Source organism: Polypterus senegalus, chromosome 10 (assembly GCF_016835505.1).
Source record: "Polypterus senegalus isolate Bchr_013 chromosome 10, ASM1683550v1, whole genome shotgun sequence".
Taxonomy (NCBI): Eukaryota; Metazoa; Chordata; class Cladistia; order Polypteriformes; family Polypteridae; genus Polypterus; species Polypterus senegalus.
The window spans coordinates 56,321,868-56,343,670 of record NC_053163.1 but is presented as its reverse complement, the minus strand read 5'-3'; the positions used below and the strand labels follow the sequence as shown (position 1 = coordinate 56,343,670).

The window sequence follows — 21,803 nt, the reverse complement described above, 5'->3', positions numbered from 1 at the left end:
AAAAGTGTCATGTGACATTAAATGGAATGTATTGCTATCTACAAGCTGGCCACAAAGACCAGAACAACATGGAAAAATGATGGTGACTAGGAAACACACAATGGTGTCCAAAGTTAATAACAAAGTAATGAAACTCACAAAAACCAAAACAATACACAGTAAGTCCATTATGAATGGAAATGAAATAATGAGCCACAAAATCCCCCCAGAGTCATAAGTGGTTTGTCCCAAACTCCCATTATTCTAAATAGAAAACTTCAATGACATTCCTTAAGAACAATGTACTTTTATTATAGTACCCAGTCTGTCAACGATGTTAGATTTTCATTCATAAACAGGAGGTTGGTAGAGATGGAGAGGACACAAGACAGTAAAGCTGATTGTTTTTTTTGGTTTAATTTTATTAAATTTCTACAATGAAATAAATGACAATTATGAAACATTACAGTTAGCCATTTAGTTATGACACAGGAACAATTAATTAAAAGGAAGGATTAATAGATGAAAGGATGGTGTCTTAAAAAGTTCAATCATTTGCAGCAACCTTTTCTAAGTTTGCCTGGGATATACAGAAACTTGTATAGGTTTATATAGTCATTACTGCCATGTGTACAGAGTACAGTTCGGTTCTTACTTGCATATGCTAATCAATATGTAACACATATTATAAAAGGTATCCATTGAATGATTTGTGCATTCTTACCAGATGACCTCATTTCTTAAAATGTTGTGCGAGATAACTTCACTCAGGAATGAAATCTGCCATGTTGTCTTATTTTTTATTTTTTACTAAAATTTAGCTTGTGTCTATTTATTATTTTCTTCCATTAAAATGACAAAACTAAATGGTTGATTTTTTCAAATAATTTTAAACAAGTAATCCAATCCCATTATCCTCTCTTACTGTCACATCTTCGAAACTGTTCTGAGGAGCCATGTTCAAAAAATATGATTTCAAACGAGCTTCCAGACGTACTGCTGCTTGATATTGTATTGTATTCTGACTTGATGACTCTTGTGTGCCCTTGTTTTCTATATGGTTTGTACCATTACAAGGGGTCCATAGCACTTGTATTAAGACAGACTGGAAAATAAACTAAGGTACAGCCAAAATAGATAAAATAATATATCATTAATACTCAGTAACACATAATTAAATGAAATGGATTCTGAAAGCATCAAGCATATATTCATTTGTTTATTAAGATAGGGGAAAAAAATATATGCTCTCCCTATACACCATATAAATTGTGGACCTGGCTTTGGAACGCTAGAAACATCTTGAGTTGCTACAAGATCATGTCAGTCCAGATGTGAGCGTGAGGTAGAAGTAATGGGTCAGTTTTTATTTTGTGCCTATTTTACCTGTTTTTCTCACAATAAATCATTGTATAAACATGCATCTATTTATTAATGGCTATCCAAAACTTTCAGCTGTCAGAGAAGCCTCAGGTGTAAGGGAGAAGTCAGTAGTAACTTAATATATAGTGTTTTATTTTCAGAGGATAACCTAATTGTGACCAAGGGCGTAACAGGACCAAATGTAATGTAATGTAAATTTTGCGTATGACCAAATGTTACGTAAATATAATTAAAACTGAATGAAATTATCATGAATACTTGTAATAATTATATTTCTAACAATGTATCTGTCACTGTATCTTTCATTTTTAATGAACATTGTAAGTGGTTTAAAAAGTTAATTCATACAATAATTGTAAATCCTTAATCAAAACTATGTTAATCGTACAACATTATGGGAATAAAGTAGTAGCAACCTCAAAGTAATTTGAAGAAGCAAAAAATGTTAACAAAAGAAAATGAAGCATTACATATTGAGTATAAAAATGTTGCTTTCAGATTTCAGTTGATAAGAAATTGATAAGAGATGGTGATTTAACCAGGATTTGAATGTTGGAACAGACACAAAGACAAAGATCCTGGGAGTGGTGCTACGAAGCCTAGTGAGCTTTGCTAAGAGTCATTGAACAAAGCTTAGAAATTGTGAGAAACCGTGGTATCTGATGTTCTCAGGTTTCTCAAAGGTTTCATGGGGTAAGCTTTTTGGGAGTGTTGGATTTCAGGGCATTGTAAGTCAGAAGCAGATTATTTAAAATTAACAGAAAGCCTCTGTATTTTGGAGGAATGAAGTGTAACTTAATCATGATGACTGTTTTCAAAGAGGATTCTGGTAGGAGTAATTTTGAAGAACCTAGATAAAATAATATGCTAAAGCGATATTGTAGTTCAGTAATTGTTTTTTTTATTACAGTTTGCATCTTCTTTGTTAGTGTAGTGGGGAGCTTGTCACTGTGATCACCTGTTTTACTTGTTGACTTGACTGTGCATTTTTAAACTGTTGGAGGAACTTCATCTTGGAGGCAAAATACAAAGCACATTAACAACGTACACATTTCACAATCACAAGGCCAAAGACCTTTAATGACCAGATGCTGCCTGGTTTACTGCCACTGTGCTTTTCTTTATAACAGACAGAATAACTGGCATAGTGTGGCTATTACAAGTATTTAAATACTCAAGTTATCCATCCACCCAGCTTTATTTCTTATTCGGGTAATACTGCTACCAACTATAGGCCATTTCAAAGGTTTATTTCTCTCCAGGGATGATGTCAGATGGATTTTTTTTATTTCCCTGTTGTCTTCTGGCACTAACTCTTGTAAGAATTACACATTTATTTAAAAATCCTACAACAGTTTAAACTAATAAGGACAAAAATTGAAATCAAAGGCAGACATTACTGCTAATTTTAATTGCTTATGATGTGTGATTTTTTTGCATAAAAATAAATGTTTTCTGCTTGCTTTTAAGTATGTGATGACATATCAGCTCTGAGTACCAAGTATTTTAATTTTTACTGCCATATGGTTAGCAAAGCTTGTATGTTTTTGTAAATGAGTAATTAGAAAAGATGAATAGCTTACAAATTAACAACAAATCTAACAATTATATATACTTCCTATAGGTTCTTTGCATTAGTCCTACAAATGTAATAGATCTACAGTTGTCGCAAATAAAAATGGAGAAAACTTTCAAACTACCATAATTTAATATTCAGTGGTGTTATTCATACCAAAACAAAACACAGGCTGTTACTGGCATAACTAACATGAATGCTGGAGGATCTTCATCTCTCCTAAAACAGTGGCAGTAATGAACCTCTGGCCAGAATAACTCAAAGGACAAACAACAGCACACTGAACTTTTTCACTTCCTCTCACTGCATTGTTTTCATAAACGGGAGAAAGAATGACATTCTTCAACATACTCGGAGCACAGCAGAGTTTTTCAAGGATGCAACCATGTGGGCATTGTCCACTTTTATCAGGTCTTATTGGTTTAAGGTTCTAAGTGTAGAGACCACATTTGTCTTGGAGCACAAAAGGAAATATGCTCACAGTGGGTCAGACTAGAGTCACTAACTCACTTACGATCTTATCTTTAAATTTACACAGTAAACGTCCTGTTATAAAGTAACCCCCATTGCATGCATGTACACTTTTTGAAGGTGTGTTTCTTTCAACACAGACCAACCACATTGCTGAGTACAGGAACCCCACAAGAAAAAGTAGACATTCCAGCTGGATTGGTAGCAGAGTTAGCCACAATGAAAATGCATCCATAGCACCTCTTATATATATATTTTACCAATCCATCCATACTTTTGCATGGATTTTTCTGACTTTCCATGTTTACGCAGGTATTAGTGCCATTCAAGATTATATTCAGTGATAATAATGCAACATTTGCAGGAGACTAGGTGGTTATAAAATTGAGTATGTTTGGAATAACACAACACAGTTTATAGCTACTGCCTGTAAAGTGCTAGGTCAGTATAGTTGTAAACTTCTCACTAACAGTTTGACTTCTACCCTCCTTGCTGTATCATGTGCCCATCTTACATAATTATGAGTACTTTGCCTGGTGTCAAAACATGAAATCAAAAACTGAGAAATAAATATTTGTGCTATGCAAAAACTGGTTAGTCTAGTTAACTGAACAACATTTTTGTGTTATAAGGCCAAAATATCAAATACTAATCACCAAGTAAGAAAAGAAACAGAAGATGGTCCAAAATATACAGATAAAATTATACAATTGATACCATGTAGCATAGAGCAGAGAAAATGTTATGTTACTTGTTTGACTCGTTAATGACGTCTGCTCATACAGTTGATGTAAATCTTTATTTTTCAGTTCAAACACCGAGTCACTGAGTTTAGTGCAGGAGTGTCAGAGTCTCAGAAGTCTAGTCTAGCCACTAGATGCAATGGTAATGCTTTTATTTTATTTTCATTACACTTTTTATTTTACCTTTATAAGTAGATTGGCTCCTTGTCCTTGAGAGCTTTATTGTCTAATCCCAAGCTTTTCACTCAATAATTGTTACTGCTCTTATCACACAGTATAGGTTTAAGTATACAAAGTGCAGAATGATTCAGTTTATTCTCATAAAACTAAAATCACATTCATATTTACATTTACATTTAAAGAGTCTGTTTTATAATTGCTGACATCACTAGTTAATAAGTTCTAAGGAATTACTGTAGATTCTAATCTGCATCCACAATAAAGGGGACAAGATTAAATTTAGATTTAAATTTTTGAGTTGTGGTGCTAAGTAATTCTGTTATATAAAACATTTCATTTTTATATTTTTTTGTAATTTGTACATATATTATGGTGAAAATCAATTCTAAGACAAAAATATTTAAGAGTTTCAGCACAGGTAGTGTGTATCCCCTGATGAATAGCTGGACGAGAGAAGCAGGGGAGTCACCAGTAGAGAGGCGCCGGGATCTGTTTTTAAAAGGACGGCTTCCAGCCATTATTTTAACCTCGTTGTTTTTAAAGAATTTTTTCTATCGTGTTTTAACCTCCACCCTTTCACCTGTTTTTATTGGATTATTACTATATACTATACTAATATACTATTACTATAAAAAGGCTCCCTTTGGATATTTTTATTGAATAACTAGACAGTTAAAATAGTATTTATGGGGGGAAGCAATTTCTTCATAAATATCATACTTCGATTTATAATTTTATGTACAACCTTGACTTGCTGCCAAGGTTCTTATAAGACGGTACCACAGATTTTTTTTCAGGATTTATTCAGATAAATATAATTGCCATTAAAGAATTTCCTTCATTAAGACCAAACAATTGTATTTATTGCAAAGTAGAGGTTAATATTCTAAGATTAGAAATGAAAAGATAAAATTGGCTTCTAATCACATTTCACAATGATAAATAATATACAGCAATAAAAAATAACCTAGATGCCAAATATAGATTGGTGTCCCATCTATGTGTTTCCTGCTACGTGGTTGAAGATGCTAGAACAGTCTCTGACCCCACAAATCTGAACTAGATGAAGCAGAAGGGGGAAAAGGTGACATTTGTTATTCACTGATCATGAAAAAATAACAACATTCAAGTTACTTTGACTATAGAGTAATGATCCTTACATTAAAGCCCAAATGATTGCAAGATGTCTGCATGGCAGCTTTTTAGCTAAGCTGTCTTACTTTACCTGCAACATTCTTGTAACATTCTGTGTCTGTTGTACCACTAACGTCATTGTCAGTCTTCATCTATGTAGTACCATGTTATTCTTAGATAGTCCTGAGACACAGTAGAATGACACAGGATTTCTTTGAAATAAAAATACACTGGTCTTGTTTTTAGCACACTCTGCTGACAGAACAAGGAGTTATTATGGATAACTTAAGCATTTCTATTTATTTAGTGTTCTCTGTTTCAAAGTCAGTTGTGAGTGCATTCTTAATGCCCATGGTTAACTATGTGTGAACTCTTAGTGATTATCAGAAAAATGACTGGTAAAGTAATGTGCTTCCTGGTCTCAGGATAATTGAGTATCTGTCAATAACCTTTGCTGTCAGCTATACTGATTGGTAATATGTCTTGCTTACTGATTTGTTGGGAATTGCAGTGACACCTTGCAAGTGACACACTTTCATCTGAAATGGTCCCAATCCAAGTTGCATTTAGCATGCTTCGTTATTGCTGAAGTGTTTGTTCAGCTTCCGGATGTAAAATTATGTCTCACATTACTATTTAAATTAACAAATTGTCTCAAAGAAGGTATGTATAATGTGTTGCAGTGCAACAAAGTAATTACATTTCCCAATGCAAATTTACAATAATCATGTAATCATCAGGACTGTTGAGTTTACATGCTTAATATACTGTAGGTTAATTGAACAAAATGTAATAGTTAACATCCAACTGTGAAGTAACCTTCTTTCATTTTTATAACTTCAGCAGCAATTCTACAATTTAGGTATCACCAGTGTCTTTTGAAAAAGTGTTAATCTTCCATCACAAAAGCAGATTTAAGATGCTAACTTTTTACAGGTTTATTAGGTTATTATTGTCACTGTAGAAATTGTCAGCTGTATTTCTTTTTAACAATTTTATAACTGTTCATCTGCAAAATCAAATTTCTCCCTAGATTTAGAATGACAGTATGTGTGTACTGGAACATTGAAATAGTTAAGATTGGTTCACTGCTCTGTTTTTTAGGAACTTGGCCGTGTTTTCCCCAGTGTGGAACCTTCATCAGATTTTAGGAAACCAAACTCTGCAGCAGGAGAGGCAGTAAAGTGATTTATTTACACATTATACATCCATATTTTCAAACATTAAGAACTTTCATAGATAAATCGTCAAATGGAAACAAAGCTTTGGAGTACTACATACTGTTGTAAATCACGTTAACTATCTTGGATCATGAAAGCTTTCTCCTACACCATCAGTTAGCCACTCAATTTGGCAGCTCTGTGGCATCCTAATTTGCTTCACCATTACACAATAACTTCACAACAATAAGAGAATAAACCTTTAGCGTATAGTATTAGTATATAGTTAATTATATGTTTATATAATTTTTTCTTTAAGTTGCATTCTAAGATTATAGGGTAGGGCATTGGGAAACTGACACATTTTTAAAACACACTTGAAACTTTATTAAATTCTTTTAAATGATCAATTTCTATATTCTTTCTTATTAAAGTCAAATATGTAGGCATTTGTATTAGTGTTAAAAATAAAAGTACTTATTTGTCCCCTATTTTTCCCAGTGTTCTTGTGTTTTCTTAAATTCTGCATGAAGCATAGTTTTGAAGTGAGGTCACTTTTGTTACCTTCCTTTGTCATTAGCTCTTTCAGCAGCTGTTTGACGTTTATTTCTGTAAAGTCTTGACTTTAGATGGCTTCACAAAAAGACATTATGGCAGATGACTAACAACAGCAGCTTACAGTCTTTAGGTCTATACAAGACATTTGGTGTTTAACTAAAATAATAAAACCAGTTTACCACAGGTGATTTATTCAAGAAACAAAAGTTTACAAGTGCTGGTCATAAAATTAGAATATCATGACAAAGTTGATTTATTTCAGTAATTCCATTCAAAAAGTGAAACTTGTATATTAAATTCATTCATTACACACAGACTGATGTATTTCAAATGTTTATTTCTTTTAATTTTGATGATTATAACTGACAACTAATGAAAGTCCCAAATTCAGTATCTCAGAAAATTAGAATATCAATTAAGACCAATGCAAAAAAATGATTTTTAGAAATGTTGGCCAACTGAAAGGTATGAACATGAAAAATATTAGCATGTGCAGCACTCAATATTTAGTTGAGGCAACTTTGGCCTGGGTTACTGCAGCAATGCGGCGTGGCATGGAGTCGATCAGTCTGTGGCACTGCCCAGGTGTTATGAGAGCCCATGTTGCTCTGATAGTGGCCTTCAGCTCTTCTGAATTGTTGGGTCTGGCGTATTGCATCTTCCTCTTCACAATACCCCATAGATTTTCTATGGGGTTAAGGTCAGGTGAGTTTGCTGGCCAAACAAGAAAAGGGATACCATGGTCCTTAAAGTTCATCAGCAGTAGGAAGCATGAAGTGCTCTAAAACTTCCTGGTAGACGGCTGCGTTGACCTTGGACCTCAGAAAACACAATGGACCAACACCAGCAGATGGCACCCCAAACCATCACTGACTGTGGAAACTTTACACTGGACCTCAAGCAACGTGGATTCTGTGCCTCTCCTCTCTTTCTCCAGACTCTGTGACCTTGATTTCCAAAGGAAATGCAAAATTTACTTTCATCAGAGAACATAACTTTGGACCACTCAGCAGCAGTCCAGTCCTTTTTGTCTTTAGCCCAGGTGAGAAGCTTCTGACGCTGTCTCTTGTTCAAGAGTGGCTTGACACAAGGAATGCGATAGCTGAAACCCATGTCTTGCATACATCTATGCGTGGTGGTTCTTGAAGCACTGACTCCAGCTGCAGTCCACTCTTTGTGAATCTCCCCCACAGTTTTGAATGGATTTTGTTTCACAATCCTCTCCAGGGTGCGGTTATCCCTATTGCCTGTACACTTTTTTCTACCACATCTTGTCCTTCCCTTCGCTTCTCTATTAATGTGCTTGGACACAGATCTCTGTGAACAGCCAGCCTCTTTAGCAATGACGTTTTGTGTCCTGCCCTCCTTGTGCAAGGTGTCAATGATCGTCTTTTGGACAACTGTCAAGTCAGCAGTCTTCCCCATGATTATGTAGCCTACAGAACTAGACTGAGAGACCATTTAAAGGCTTTTGCAGGTGTTTTGAGTTAATTAGCTGATTAGAGTGTGGCACCAGGTGTCTTCAATATTGAACCTTTTTCACAATATTCTAATTTTCCGAGATACTAAATTTGGGACTTTCATTAGTTGTTGAATGGAATTACTGAAATAAATCAACTTTGTCATGATATTCTAATTTTATAACCACCACCTGTATTTTGGGAGAGCTACATGTTTACAATTCACAACAAATCTCTTGCAAAAAATGTGCTGTATTTGGTATTACCGATTCAATATTAATATAACATGCCACTCAAATAACATTTTCCCAAAACCCAGCTCTCCATGTTTACACATGATCTTCCTAGAATGGCACAGGATTTCTTTGAAATAAAAATGCACTGGTCTTGTTTTTAGCACACACTGCTGACAGAACAAGGAGTTATTAGTAAAACAACTCTACACGGTGAAACCAATCCAGACCAGTTGTAACTGGTCTACAAACATGCTGCACTCCCCTCCACAACAATGAGTGTGTAATTTGATCTTTCACTATCCCGCTATATCACAATTCCGGGAACTTTTTGACTGCCCCTTGCATACCTGCAACAATGTGCTTTTCAGTATCCTTTAAATTGTCAATTCTCTCAAAAAGCTTTGTGTTGACTCCTTTAAACGAGTTCAAACAGTCATAGTGCCAAATAATGAGTTGGAGGGTTATAACAGGCCTCTTGGTAGATCTGCAAGGTCCCATGTTTATGAGAGCAACATGGTCTCAGTTTTCCATCCTGTCACCAAATGTATTCTTCTCTTCTATTTATACTCTGTTGCATCTCTCCAGTTGTTATGTAAAGGTTAAGGTATATTTAGCAGTCACTGTATGAACTCCACCCCCTAGTGTCCCAAGCAAGAATAGCATGCTTCTTGTTCCCCTCCTTTCTCTCTTACTGATGCCAGGGCCTTTTGCTTTAGCAGGACCACAAGTTCACGCACCACAGTTAACTTCACTTTTGTGGCACCTTACATCTCACATTAACCTATACAATTTTTCTCACTTTGAAGAGAAGGGAACACAGGACCTAGTCCCAGTCTTGTGCCTTCATTTCTTCCCTGGTAACTCCTTATCCAACCAGTCAACTCAAAACTACATAGTGTACAAAGAGAAAAAAGGTAAATCCGGTGAAGAACCACGATTTATTTCACACAGGAAGAAGGGTATCATGTCATCAGAATGGAGTACTGAGATTTGCTCTGATGTTTAATTAAAAATGATCAGGCTTGTAAAACAGAACATTATATCAAACCTCTTTAAAGCCACCTGTAATTTATTTACCTGCTCTGCTCTGCATGAATGTGGGAATCCAAGGATTTTCCTAGCAGCAGTTGGTGAACAGTAGTACCTATTCATCAAACTGCCTCGGTCGATCAAGCCTTTTAAAACCACTGAATGAAATTTAATTGTTGTTTGTTCTTTTAGGCAAATAGAAGTTGTACTGAAACCATCCTTGCCAATCTCTTTTCCTGGTGAGGGTCATGGTAGTACTACCTTGAGCTGGGCTGACCAGGCCTGCCCATTCCCTTCAACTTTCTACAAACATTCCTAGGGAATTCTCAAATGCATCCAGGTAACCAAGATAATCAGTTTTTGCTGTATACACAGTAGCTGTTTTCTAAGTTAACGAATACACGACACAATGTGATAGGAGGTAATCTTTACGGCATCTAACTTTGCTAACTAACTCTCTTTGGAGCACTGAACATATTTTTTTTTACCTTTTTTGTCTTATATGTATTTAAACTTAAAAGCCAATGCAATAATTGATAGTTACATGTAACTCACAATCAAATGGTTTAATAAGAGAAATACCATTATACTGTATATTGTGGTAAGACTTCCAGATGATATAATTTATATTTTTCAGAACTGTGGTCATGAAAAGGGGGCTGGTGCAGTTCTTAGCCTCATAGTTTCCCAAGTTTGGGCTCACATCTCAAGATGTTGGCTGGCAGTAGAGTTTGGACAATCACCCAGTGCCCTCTAGTTTCCTTTCACAGATGTGGAGGCTAAGCTAATCGCTCACTCCTAACAGACATGTTGCATATGAGTGTAGATACAGTTGCTGCGTGATGAGTGTACTCTGATAGGTTCCCTGACTAGGATAGCGATCATTCCATGTTAATTAACTTGCACTTCATGTTGATTTTACCCAGCCTCATTTTTCCATCAAATTTCACAAGTCCATAATTCAAGAACTAAACCACCAAGCAGGCTCAGACTTTGCACACCGGTACATTAATTGGTGTAGTATGTGACAAAAAATGTTTGGCCCAGATGACCTTGCATGATCTAAACAGCCCCTTGAAATTGACCAAAATTTAATTTGAGTTTTTGGCTTAGCTACAGTATGTTTAGACCTCAGAAATACATATTTGTAACTAACAGAGACTTTTGAATTTTCTATAACTATATAGGTTTTCTGAAGAAGCGATAAACAAAAAAGTAACTGTGTTTGAAAAGCAGACCTCTCAAATCCAAAAAATCATTTTGGATTTCTTTTTCAGAGCACCCCAACGACATGTGGGAATGTATAGATAAGTTTTTAATAGTTTTCATTTCTTCTAAATTGTCACTTGTTCTCAAAACACAAACCTTACTTTTATTATGCAAATCTTTCATGTTTATTTTCCATCCTAAACATAGTCTGAATGCACCATGTGTCAATAAAGGTAATCTTTGAGTTTTCAATCAGTAAGTTATCAAAAATGTTAAACTTTTTTCATATCAAATGACAATGTCCTATTTCATGTTGCTGAACAGAGAATGTGATTCTCAATGGCCAAAAGAGTACCTGGTACTTGAGAATACCACTGTTACATCCCAACAGGATATGGCAAACTCAAAGTCAGCTGGGTGTCTGGTGAAGACGGTCAATTGACTGTCCGAATATTCACCACTGAAGCTGCAGCTGAGATCCTGCCCTTTCATGATCACACTCCTGATGGATCAAATGTGTCCCTCACATTAGACCAGTGTCCTATTGGAGTGCATGTATTGATGAAAACATGTTGGACTGGTTGTAACTGATTTTTGATAAAAGTGAAGCGTAATCAGACATTTGTTTTTATGTATCCAAACTATCCTGCACAGTCTTTCCATTGGCCACCTGGAGATGATATTTGTTGGGTGCCATTACAGTGTGACATTGCACTGCTTAGTGTACCTGCAATGGTCAGTGGGAGGCAGTAACATCTTGATCTCAAAGACAAAGATGCCGTACATTCTGTACTTCGATTGAAACAAGAATGAAATGGGTCACATTCCTGCTGCTGCAATACCTACATGTTAACATTTCATTATAACTAGTGTTGTATTTAATAATAAATCAAGTAGCCATTGTTCGTGTGTTGTGTTTAATGTGCCTTTGGTGATTTCTTTTTTTTTTTTCCCCATTATTCTTTTACCCAAGTTAGTGATAAAGAACTTGATGATTATCATTACTGACAAAGGGTGAATGTAACCCATGTTTAAAAAGGAAAATATAAATTAAGGATTCACATAGGACTTGTATGACTTGTTTTTTTGAAAAAAGAAGGGACCATGTAGGATATCTGGAATTTTCTACAGCATATCAAGCTGGTCTGAAAATTAGACCCAAAATGATTTTTTCACATTGGAGAAGTCTTCTGGTCAAACCCTGATGCCGTTTTTCGTTTGTTTATAACATTTTGAAAAGTTGGTGTCTAAACGTGAAAAAAAATTCAGTAGGCTGTATCAGTTAGAAGTCTTGTTAAATTGATGACAGAATAAAGCCGTGTCAAATTTGACACCCTGCTCCTCTCCCTTCTTACATCAAAATAATTTTACAGGGTGTCTCCTGGATAACATGAATACATTTAATTTTTTTTTCATAGTTTTTTGAGACTGAAATGCGTGGGATTTGTGGAAAAGCGTTTGATGTGACATGGATGACCCATAGGCAGTTACTCAGCACCTGATGCTGCCATGATAGTCTCCAGACAACACTAAAATTGGATTGATTTGGTTAGCAAAATGAAGTGCAGACAGAGCACAGTCTGAGCCCTTATTGTATTTATATTATTGTAATAAGGACATGTGATTAAAGTGCTAATTACGCTATTAAATATTCATTGAATAATGCAGTACAGAAAAATCAAACTTGTTTTGATAGACATTATTGGGATTAAGTAGGTTAGAAAATGACTGAATTTATATCAGACTTATATATGTGAAAAAGAGTACGAGAATAAAACAGTACTTTGCAAGTTTCTAGCTGAAATGTATTTTTATTGTGGTGTAAACTATATGTTTAAAATGTTTTCCTCAAGTTAAAAATATTCAATATTTGCCTTTTTGCAGATTATTAAGTTTAGTAACCCAAAGAATGCCATGGACATATATGAGAAGGTATTGACGATAGGCCGTGGAGCAAGTGCTGAGGTCTTCCTAATGAAACATGGTGAAGTAAAGAAACTCTTTGCTGTCAAAAGAATACAAATAGATTCATCTAAAAAGACCAGAACAAGAGATGCAGTTCTACAAGAAGCTGAAATTTTGCGGAAACTCAAGCACCCCCATATTGTTACCTGCCAGGACCATTTTTTTGATCCTGAGAATGAATTCATTTACATTGTGATGGATTACTGTGATGGAGGGACTTTAGATGACCGTGTTAAAAGTCGAGATGGTCAGAATTATTTTTCAGAGAATGAAACAATGAGATGGTTTGTCCAATTGGCCATGGCTGTCCAGTACATTCACTCTATAAAGATTCTTCACCGAGATATCAAGACGTCCAATGTCTTCCTCACTAAGAAAGGTGTGGTAAAGTTGGGAGATTTTGGTATATCTAAAATCATGAGCAGTACGTTAGATATGGCAAGCACCTGTGTTGGAACCCCAAGCTACCTGAGTCCAGAACTTTGTCAAGATGTACCCTACAGCTCAAAGTCTGACATTTGGGCTCTTGGGTGCTTACTGTTTGAAATTTGCTCATTGAAGCCTCCATTTGATGCTAAAAATTTAATCAGTTTGTTTTATAAAATTGTTAAGGGTGAATATAGTAAGGTTCCTGATGTTTTCTCTGAAAATTTACACAGTTTAATTCAAATGATGCTGAATGTTGTCCCTGAGGAAAGACCTAGTGCCAGCTGTATTCTCAATGTACCATATGTTCAGGAACATCTTGCAATGTTCATCAAGGAGCAGGAATCTCAACTGACAATACATCATCTTGCATCCAGGCGATCTGGAAAAATTAGTGTGGGAAATGATGAGGCTGCATTTCTTCGGAGCAAAACTGCTTTTTGCAATACTGATAAAGAAGGTAAAGATTTTCGTGCTGTCTCAGCTCCTCCATTCTGTCATGATGAATCAAAGGACATTGATCTCTCTGCCGATATTGATGACAGAGAGTATGCTGCCAGTCTGGGAGACAATGCAGAGTATTCTGAAGACTTTGATGATCAGGATAGCTTGTCTTCAATAGAGGAACAACTAGATGATGAATTACCAGTGACAGTTCAGAATGAAGAAATTCCTGAGGAACTGGAAGGTATGGAAAATATGAATTATAGACTACTATTAATTTCATCATTATTGCATGCATTTAATTGGCACAGCCTATTTGACACATTGTGATATACAGTTACGTCCATAAGTATTTTGAAAGTGAAACACTTTTTATAATTTTGGCTCTGTGCACCATCACAATGGATTTCAAAAGAAACCATCAAGATCTGTTTGAAAGTGTAGACTTACAGTTTGAATTCAAGGTGTTTAACAAAAAAAAACATTGTATGAGCGATTTAGAAATTACAGGGCAGCAATTTTTAGGGGCTTAAAAGTGTTTGAATGAACTAACATAATAATGAATTTAACGATTGTTTTCAATACTTGGTTGAAGGTCCTATCAAGTCAATGACTGCCTGAAGTCTGGAACCCTTGGCCCTCTCCAAATCCTGGGTTTCCACATACTGTTGCTATGACAGTCCTCTACTGCAGCTGTCTTTCTGTGCTACTACTTTGTTGGACTTTCTGCCTTCACTTTTGTCTTCAAGTGAAATGCATGTTCTGTTGGGCTCAGGTCAGTTGATTGACTTGGCCTTTGAAGAATATTCCATTTCTTTGCCTTGAAAAGCACTTGGTTTGCTGTCACATCTGTTACGTGAAGCGTCATCCTATCAATTTTACAGTTTTAGTCTGAATCTGAGCAGACAGTATAGCCCTACACATTTCATCCCACTACTTCAGTCAGCAGTTATATTATTAGTAAAACATTAGTGACTGAGTTTCGTTGGCAGTCACACATGCTACAGATCAGGAGCCGTTCCTTCTCTTCTCTATCCATCATTCTGGTATATATTGATCTTAGTTTCATTTGTCCAAGGAAAACTGTTCCAAAACTAGACTGGTTTTTAAAAATATTTCCTGGTAAAGTGTAATCTGTCCTTTCTATGCTTGAGGCTTACCAGTAGTTTGCACCTTGTGGTAAACCCATCCCTTTACTTTCATGAAGTCTTCTTTTCATTGTGGACTTTGGCAATGATATGCCTACCTCCTGGAGAGTGTTCTTGGTTGGGCTAAATTTTGTGAAGCCGTTTTTCTTCACCCAGGACAGAATTCTGCAGTCATCCAGCAAAGTTGTCTTCCATGGTTGTTAAGGCCTTCTGGTGTTGCTTAGCACACCAGCATGTTCTTTCTCTTTAAGAAATACTCCTTTATCTTCCTCTAGTACACCTTAGTTTATTGAGAGGTTTACTTACCTTGGTAGCGACATTTATGTCTCTGGTGAATCTTCCAGTGAAGTCAGTAGATAGATTGGGAGAGGATAGGGGGTCATGAGGTTGCTGGAAAGGGGTGTGTGGTGCTCCCAATATCTATACAAAAGGACGAATGTCCAAGTTTTTAGAGTCCTGGTGCTTCCTGTTTTGCTTTATGGCTGTGAGACATGGACGCTATCCAGTGACCGGAGCTGAAGACTGGCCTTATATTACCTGCATTGTGAGGGAACATCAGTTATGGCACTACAGCCATGTGGTGTGATTCTCCAAGGGTGATCCGGCTTGCTGGAATCCTCATTGTTGAGGACTCGAGCAGATGGACCAGGCCAAGGGGATGCCCTTGTTACTTTTGGCTATAGCAGATAGATGGCCATTTCTAGAGGGTGGGACTGGACCACATGTCTGTCTGGGAGTTGAAAACCAGGATACTTTGGTGTTTCATCGTGTAGTGGGTGCGGCATTGTATTGTACCAGTGCATGCTTCCCAGCCTGACCTGACCTGATGTTGGAAATAAGATGAAGAATACAAAAAAATCCCTATCATGTGTAATACACTCCAATGTGTTTAAAGACTTATAAAATGTAACACGGGTGAGTGCAAATTAATTCCTTGATAAAATAGAAATGCCACAGCTGCATACACTATTCATGAATGATTAGTAAGCCACTGAGGCTTTCTAATGTACAGAATGTTATACATTCTTTACAAAACAGGAGAGACACAAATCTGGATGATAAAGCTATAAAAAATGCTGTGCCACACTTTTAAAAATAAAGTTGCCAAAGTAGCTCTTCAGAGTGATGCCATAGGGGAAGAATTTTTGGGTCTGAGAAAAACCACTCACATGAAGGTTCCAGAAAGGACTTATATTTATTTAAATACATACATATTCCATAAATAACCATGAATACATAATAACATTAATGAAGTGCCAGTAGGTTCATGATTTCAAAAGGACTCCTGCTGCATACAGTAACAGAAGCTAAGCTCAGGTATTCTTGATCTGTTAAGGTAGCCCACTTTTCATTAAAGATTTTTGTTTTGTTCCCATATTAGGGACCATGTGTTAAAGCCTAGAGAACCATATGCAAAGAATCCATCCCAGAATGTTTTTTTTGTCAGGCAATGTTTCTGCAAGGAACCATACAACCCAGTTAAGAGCCATTTTAGAGCCATTACTTTTAAGAGTATAGACATCAATTACTGCCATATTAAAGAAGAATAATGAAGTTTTTGAATATGCATCCCACAGACCAAGGATATTAAAGGAACACCATCCATCCATCCATCGTCCAACCCGCTATATCCTAACTACAGGGTCACGGGGGTCTGCTGGAGCCAATCCCAGCCAACACAGGGCACAAGGCAGGAAACAAACCCCGGGCAGGACGCCAGCCCACCGCAGTATTAAAGGAACACTCCACCCATAATTTTTTTTATGTTGCTCATTCTTTGTGGTTTCAAGTGATGGCTGAAAAATTGAACAGTACTGATGGGCGCATTCTGCTGAAATAGCTCTGCCTCGAATTGTCCGGAAACTTTGCCAAAGTTAGTGAAATGCATTGAATTCAATGAGCTAGTTTTGAGTATATTATAAACATGAATTGTCTTTTAAGTGTGTCTGAGGTCTAGTGAAACTTCTGAAACTATGCTAGACTAATTATTGTGACCAAAAATATTGCCTGAGCTGTGAGTCAGCAGCTCCTCCCTGAGATACTGGCTGCTACATCTTTAATGTCACTCTGGCCGTGCAAAATATCATGGAGTGCCTGGGGAAAAAAGTGATTTTTGCAAGCCAGGAACAGCGAATTTCCAGGAAAATATTTAGTGAACAAGGTCATTGAAAAGATGGCCCCGAAATGCCGGTCTAGGAGGCAGAGTTTCATTGAAAAGCCACATCTGAAACTAGTAAATAATTAGAAAAGATTTAAATGGGCAAAATAACACAAGTATTGGATAAAAGATGACTGGAAAAGTATATTATGGTGAGCTACCTAGAATCTTCCTTTCTCTGTTGTAGATGACAATAGGTTTGTGGCGTGTATTTAAGGAAGAAGCCAGCTGAGGACCTCAAAAGTGTCTGTTTCTCAAACTTCAGACTCTGATGTAGTTATGCTCAAATGCAGCAATGCATCTGTGTCTTCCCCTTCTTTTTAATTCTGGTTAGATTCAGTTTGCCCTCTTCTCACAAGACAGTAATTGACACCTTTGTATGAAATCTGCAGCTTCTTGGCAGTGTTTCACATCGAATAACCTTCTTTCTGCAAAAAACAAAAAAAAAACCAAAAAAACAGACCGACATGTTTTTTGAGAAAGCGTTTTCATTTTTGGCAATTTTTAAACTTTATCAACAGAAGTAAACAGAATAACAGGTTTCAGTGGTTCTGATGAAATTGCTGCGTTTCTCTAATAATCATCTGGCATGTAAAATGACAAGTTACGGATAAGCTAGGGAAGTTGGCCATTAGGACACAAAGAATAGCTGAAGGCTGATATGATATATGTGTGTAGGATAGAGGTCGGGTTTTTATATGCGGTGGAGAGGAAGAAGAGGAAGTGAGACCAGGAGGAGGGCAGGGTCTGGAGGGGAATGAGGAAGCTTGTTAAGGCTTAGGTCTTCTTGTCATCTGGTGATCTGCAGAGGAAGAAAAAGAGGCATTAATGCACAGCGTCAACCCCTGGCTCACCCAGTGAAGCCCTTTGACTGCCTCCCAAGCGCATGTGTGAATATATATATATATATATATATATATATATATATATATATATATATATATATATATATATATATATATATATATACACGCACATATATATATAAAATCAACCCTAGCCACCAAACACTGCTGCTTTTTCCGGCAATCTATTTAAGAAGTGCCAGTGCTAGAATAGTCTTTTTTAATAATTAGTGCAAACTGTGCTACTCTAACTCAATAACAAGGTCTTGCATTTTAATTCTGTTCCAGCAGTTTCAAATTTTCCTGCATTCAATTAGGTTTGCAGTGAAGCTCACAAACTTACTAGTTCAAAATTTCCAAGACACAGAAATGCCATCATTAGGCTGCCGGTTTAAAAGACTAGTTAGTATTTCTGATGCCTTCATAACCTGACCTCAAAAATGTGGTGATGTAAAGACATGATGCACACTTGGCAGTTATGGCCCAAGTTAATTTTATCAAAGCGGCCATGCTGTCATTTGAGCAGGCGTCTACAAATCCTCACACATCCATGGAAGGTAAAAGGCCTAACTCACTGTTCTACAGACCTGCACTGATTTCTAGAGCATGTCTTATCTGCATAGTATTTTTTGCTTTCTAATTACCATATATACTTGCACATAAGTCTGGTCTTGTAACTCGAAAAATTGATCATAAAATCATGGTGGCTCTGAGGCTAAGGATCTGTGCTGGTATCCTGAAGCTTGCCTGTTCGAATCCCTGTCACTGCCAAAAGAGATCCTACTCTGCTGGGCACTTGAGCAAGGCCCTTAACCTTCAATTGCTCCAGGGGCGCTGTACAATGGCAGGCCCTGCGCTCTGACCCCAAGGGGTATGCGAAAACGAATAAATTCCTAATACGAGAAATTGTGTAAGGCGAAATAAACAACAACAAAAAAAAATCAGACCGGACTTATACGCCCTTTCAAAAATGCAACACTTTGATTTTTTTTTTTTTAACATCTTCTTGCTTCCTCCAATCTTCCATCAGTTTCTCAGACACATTGAATTTTGTTGCAGCAGCGTAGTTACCAATTTCTTTCACCACTTTAACGAAGTTTAATTTAAACCAGCTTCATATTTTCTTCTGAACGAATACTCCATTGCAGATAAGGGATGCTCTTACGATAAAGGTGTATGAGGGTGTGAGATACAAAAAACACAAAATAGTGCAAATGGTGCTTCGGAATAATTCTGGTATTACTGTATGGTCATGTAGGCACAATACATAGAAAAAAAAAAAGGCAGTGCGCTCTGTGGTTACTCTCTCAGGTGGGTGTTAGCATATCATAATCTCTTGGACCAATAGCGTGAGTTTTCTGTATTCGACATATACGACAAACATTATAAAATTTTTCCGGTTGATTTTATACGATAAAATCAAGTTCCGACTTATCCATGAGCAAATACGGTAATGTTTTTTTAATACCTATGAGCATTTACTACACTGAAAGAAATTTCAAGTAGAAAGCAATAATCATTTACTAAGTGACATGCAAAAGCTGTAAATAGCTTATGAAATTTTTTTATAAACCATTTTACTGGACAATAGTCAACAAGTATAACCAATTTATCCATCCATCCATTTCCTAACCCGCTGAATCCGAATAGGGTCACGGGGGTCTGCTGGAGCCAATCCCAGCCAACACAGGGCACAAGGCAGGAACCAATCCTGGGCAGGGTGCCAACCCACCGCAGGACACACACAAACACACCCACACACCAAGCACACACTAGGGCCAATTTTAGAATCGCCAATCCACCTAACCTGCATGTCTTTGGATTGTGGGAGGAAACCGGAGCGCCCGGAGGAAACCCACGCAGACACAGGGAGAACATGCAAACTCCAGAGGGAGGACCCGGAAGCGAACCCGGTCTCCTAACTGCAAGGCAGCAGCGCTACTACTGCGCCACCGTGCCGCCCTAACCAATTTATCTAAATGAAAAAAGAGTGCTAATTAAGATTTATATTTAATTAAAAATTTTAGTGTGCAACTCATCATGTGAATTTCCCCTTGGGATTAATAAAGTATCTATCTATCATCAGCAATGTACAGTATAGTATATTTGCAATAAGGATTGGCTGACTGAATTAATTCAATGCATTTGTCTATTCTGTTCATGATTGCACAGATATTAATTTGGTATCTTCAGAAAATCAATTTTAGTCATAACACTTTCCAGTTTGAGATTTTATTTCATTTTCTCAATTACAAATTTCAATAATACATCTTTTAGTTACTTTTGGTATTTATTTACCATTTCTCATAATAACCACTGTATTGTCAAGCTATATTTTTATTAAAAATTTAGAACTTTTATTTGAAACAGGTATTTGTTTTTGCAGTATTGCTTTTAAAAATTTTGATTAATGTTATGCATGTATTTAAGGATCTGTAAACTGATGATGACTGTTGTTTTGTGTGAATGTAAATGCAAGTCCTTGAAAGATTGTTCAATTACAAGCACTGCGAAATGGTATTTTATTGGTAAAATCACCATTCCAAAATATTTATTCATTATAGTTGACACATATTCATATTTTTAATTGTTTCCTAATTCTTTTGGCTATTACTGAATAAAAAAAGACATTGGTTTATAGAAAAGTTTTTAGAGGTTTTACATAACAGCATGGAACTCCACCTTTATCAGAACTGAATTAACAAAGTTGGATCTTTTTTTGATAGTAGAGGTTAAGTAATGTTTTTAAATTGAGTTATTTTTGGAAAGACGCTCTTGCCCTTTTCTTCTTGCTAGCAGTATAAACACTGTCGGACTCTCAGCACTATTTGAGCCCCTGTTGTGTATTGTGCAAGTCTTTGCTCTCACATCTTTGGCTGGCTACAGTCTTGTTATTTTCTTCTCTAAGTGGAGCCACTTCTAGGATCGGGGTTAATGCCAAATCTGCCTGCACAGAACTGTACCTATGGAAGTCTCCTCTGCAAATTTGAGTGTCCTTTCTTGGCTGCTGAATGAAGAGGTTGTTTATTACATTTTCTGAGTGGGCTAGAAATGGGCATGTGGGCAGTTCAAACAGATGGTCATGGTCAAAAAACTGGTTTTATTAGCATTGAAGATCATAGGTACAAGCCTATTAGGCCTTGTTCACACGGGCGTTAAGTTTTTGGATAAACGAACTTGCTCTGAATGTCCTAGACGTTTATGTTTCATTTTGTGGTGGCGATCGATTGACTTCTACACCAGCGTTCGTTTGTCTCTGTCTAACGCCAGCCTGCAGCCCAAATTGTAGTTTGTGTGTTAACTTGTGGAGGCAGTGTCGGGAACTGGATATGAAAGCCCTTGTCGTTTTATTTTAGGTGCCTCCTTTCAATATGGACCATTTTGCTATGTTAGATATTAATCTTCTTGTTTTAAAAATACTCGTAATAGGGCGACGTAGGGAGAGAAAAAATCGCCGCCGCTACTGGGTTCATCCTCTGACTGCACAACGTCGGGTTAAAGGAAGTTTTTTGTGCTTTATGAAGAAATGCGAAAATTTCCGCACAAGTTTTTTAATTACTGTCCACTTTTGATTGTCTGCTGCAGCTGGTGCAATGCCACATTGCACGCCGATCAACCAATATGCGACTTGGTGTTAGCCCCGAAGAAAGACTACTTGTCACTTTGAGGTAAGGAAACAGTAGTCAAGTGTGCGCTTAC

General features: G+C 36.7%; 1 protein-coding gene across 5 annotated transcripts in view; it reads left to right on the top strand.

Annotated features, from left to right (window-relative positions):
• Positions 1-21,803, top strand: part of nek12 (NIMA-related kinase 12) — a 36,374-nt gene that overhangs the window by 3,650 nt on the left and 10,921 nt on the right. For 3 of the 5 annotated variants that reach the window (XM_039765798.1, XM_039765799.1, XM_039765797.1), the window contains exons 2-3: positions 10,102-10,249; positions 13,003-14,197. In XM_039765798.1, the coding sequence (XP_039621732.1) occupies positions 13,033-14,197 (1,165 nt within the window). In that variant the 5' untranslated portion in view covers positions 10,102-10,249; positions 13,003-13,032. The remainder of the gene's footprint in view (positions 1-10,101; positions 10,250-13,002; positions 14,198-21,803) is intronic. The other 2 variants (XM_039765801.1, XM_039765800.1) reach the window with 1 other exon arrangement.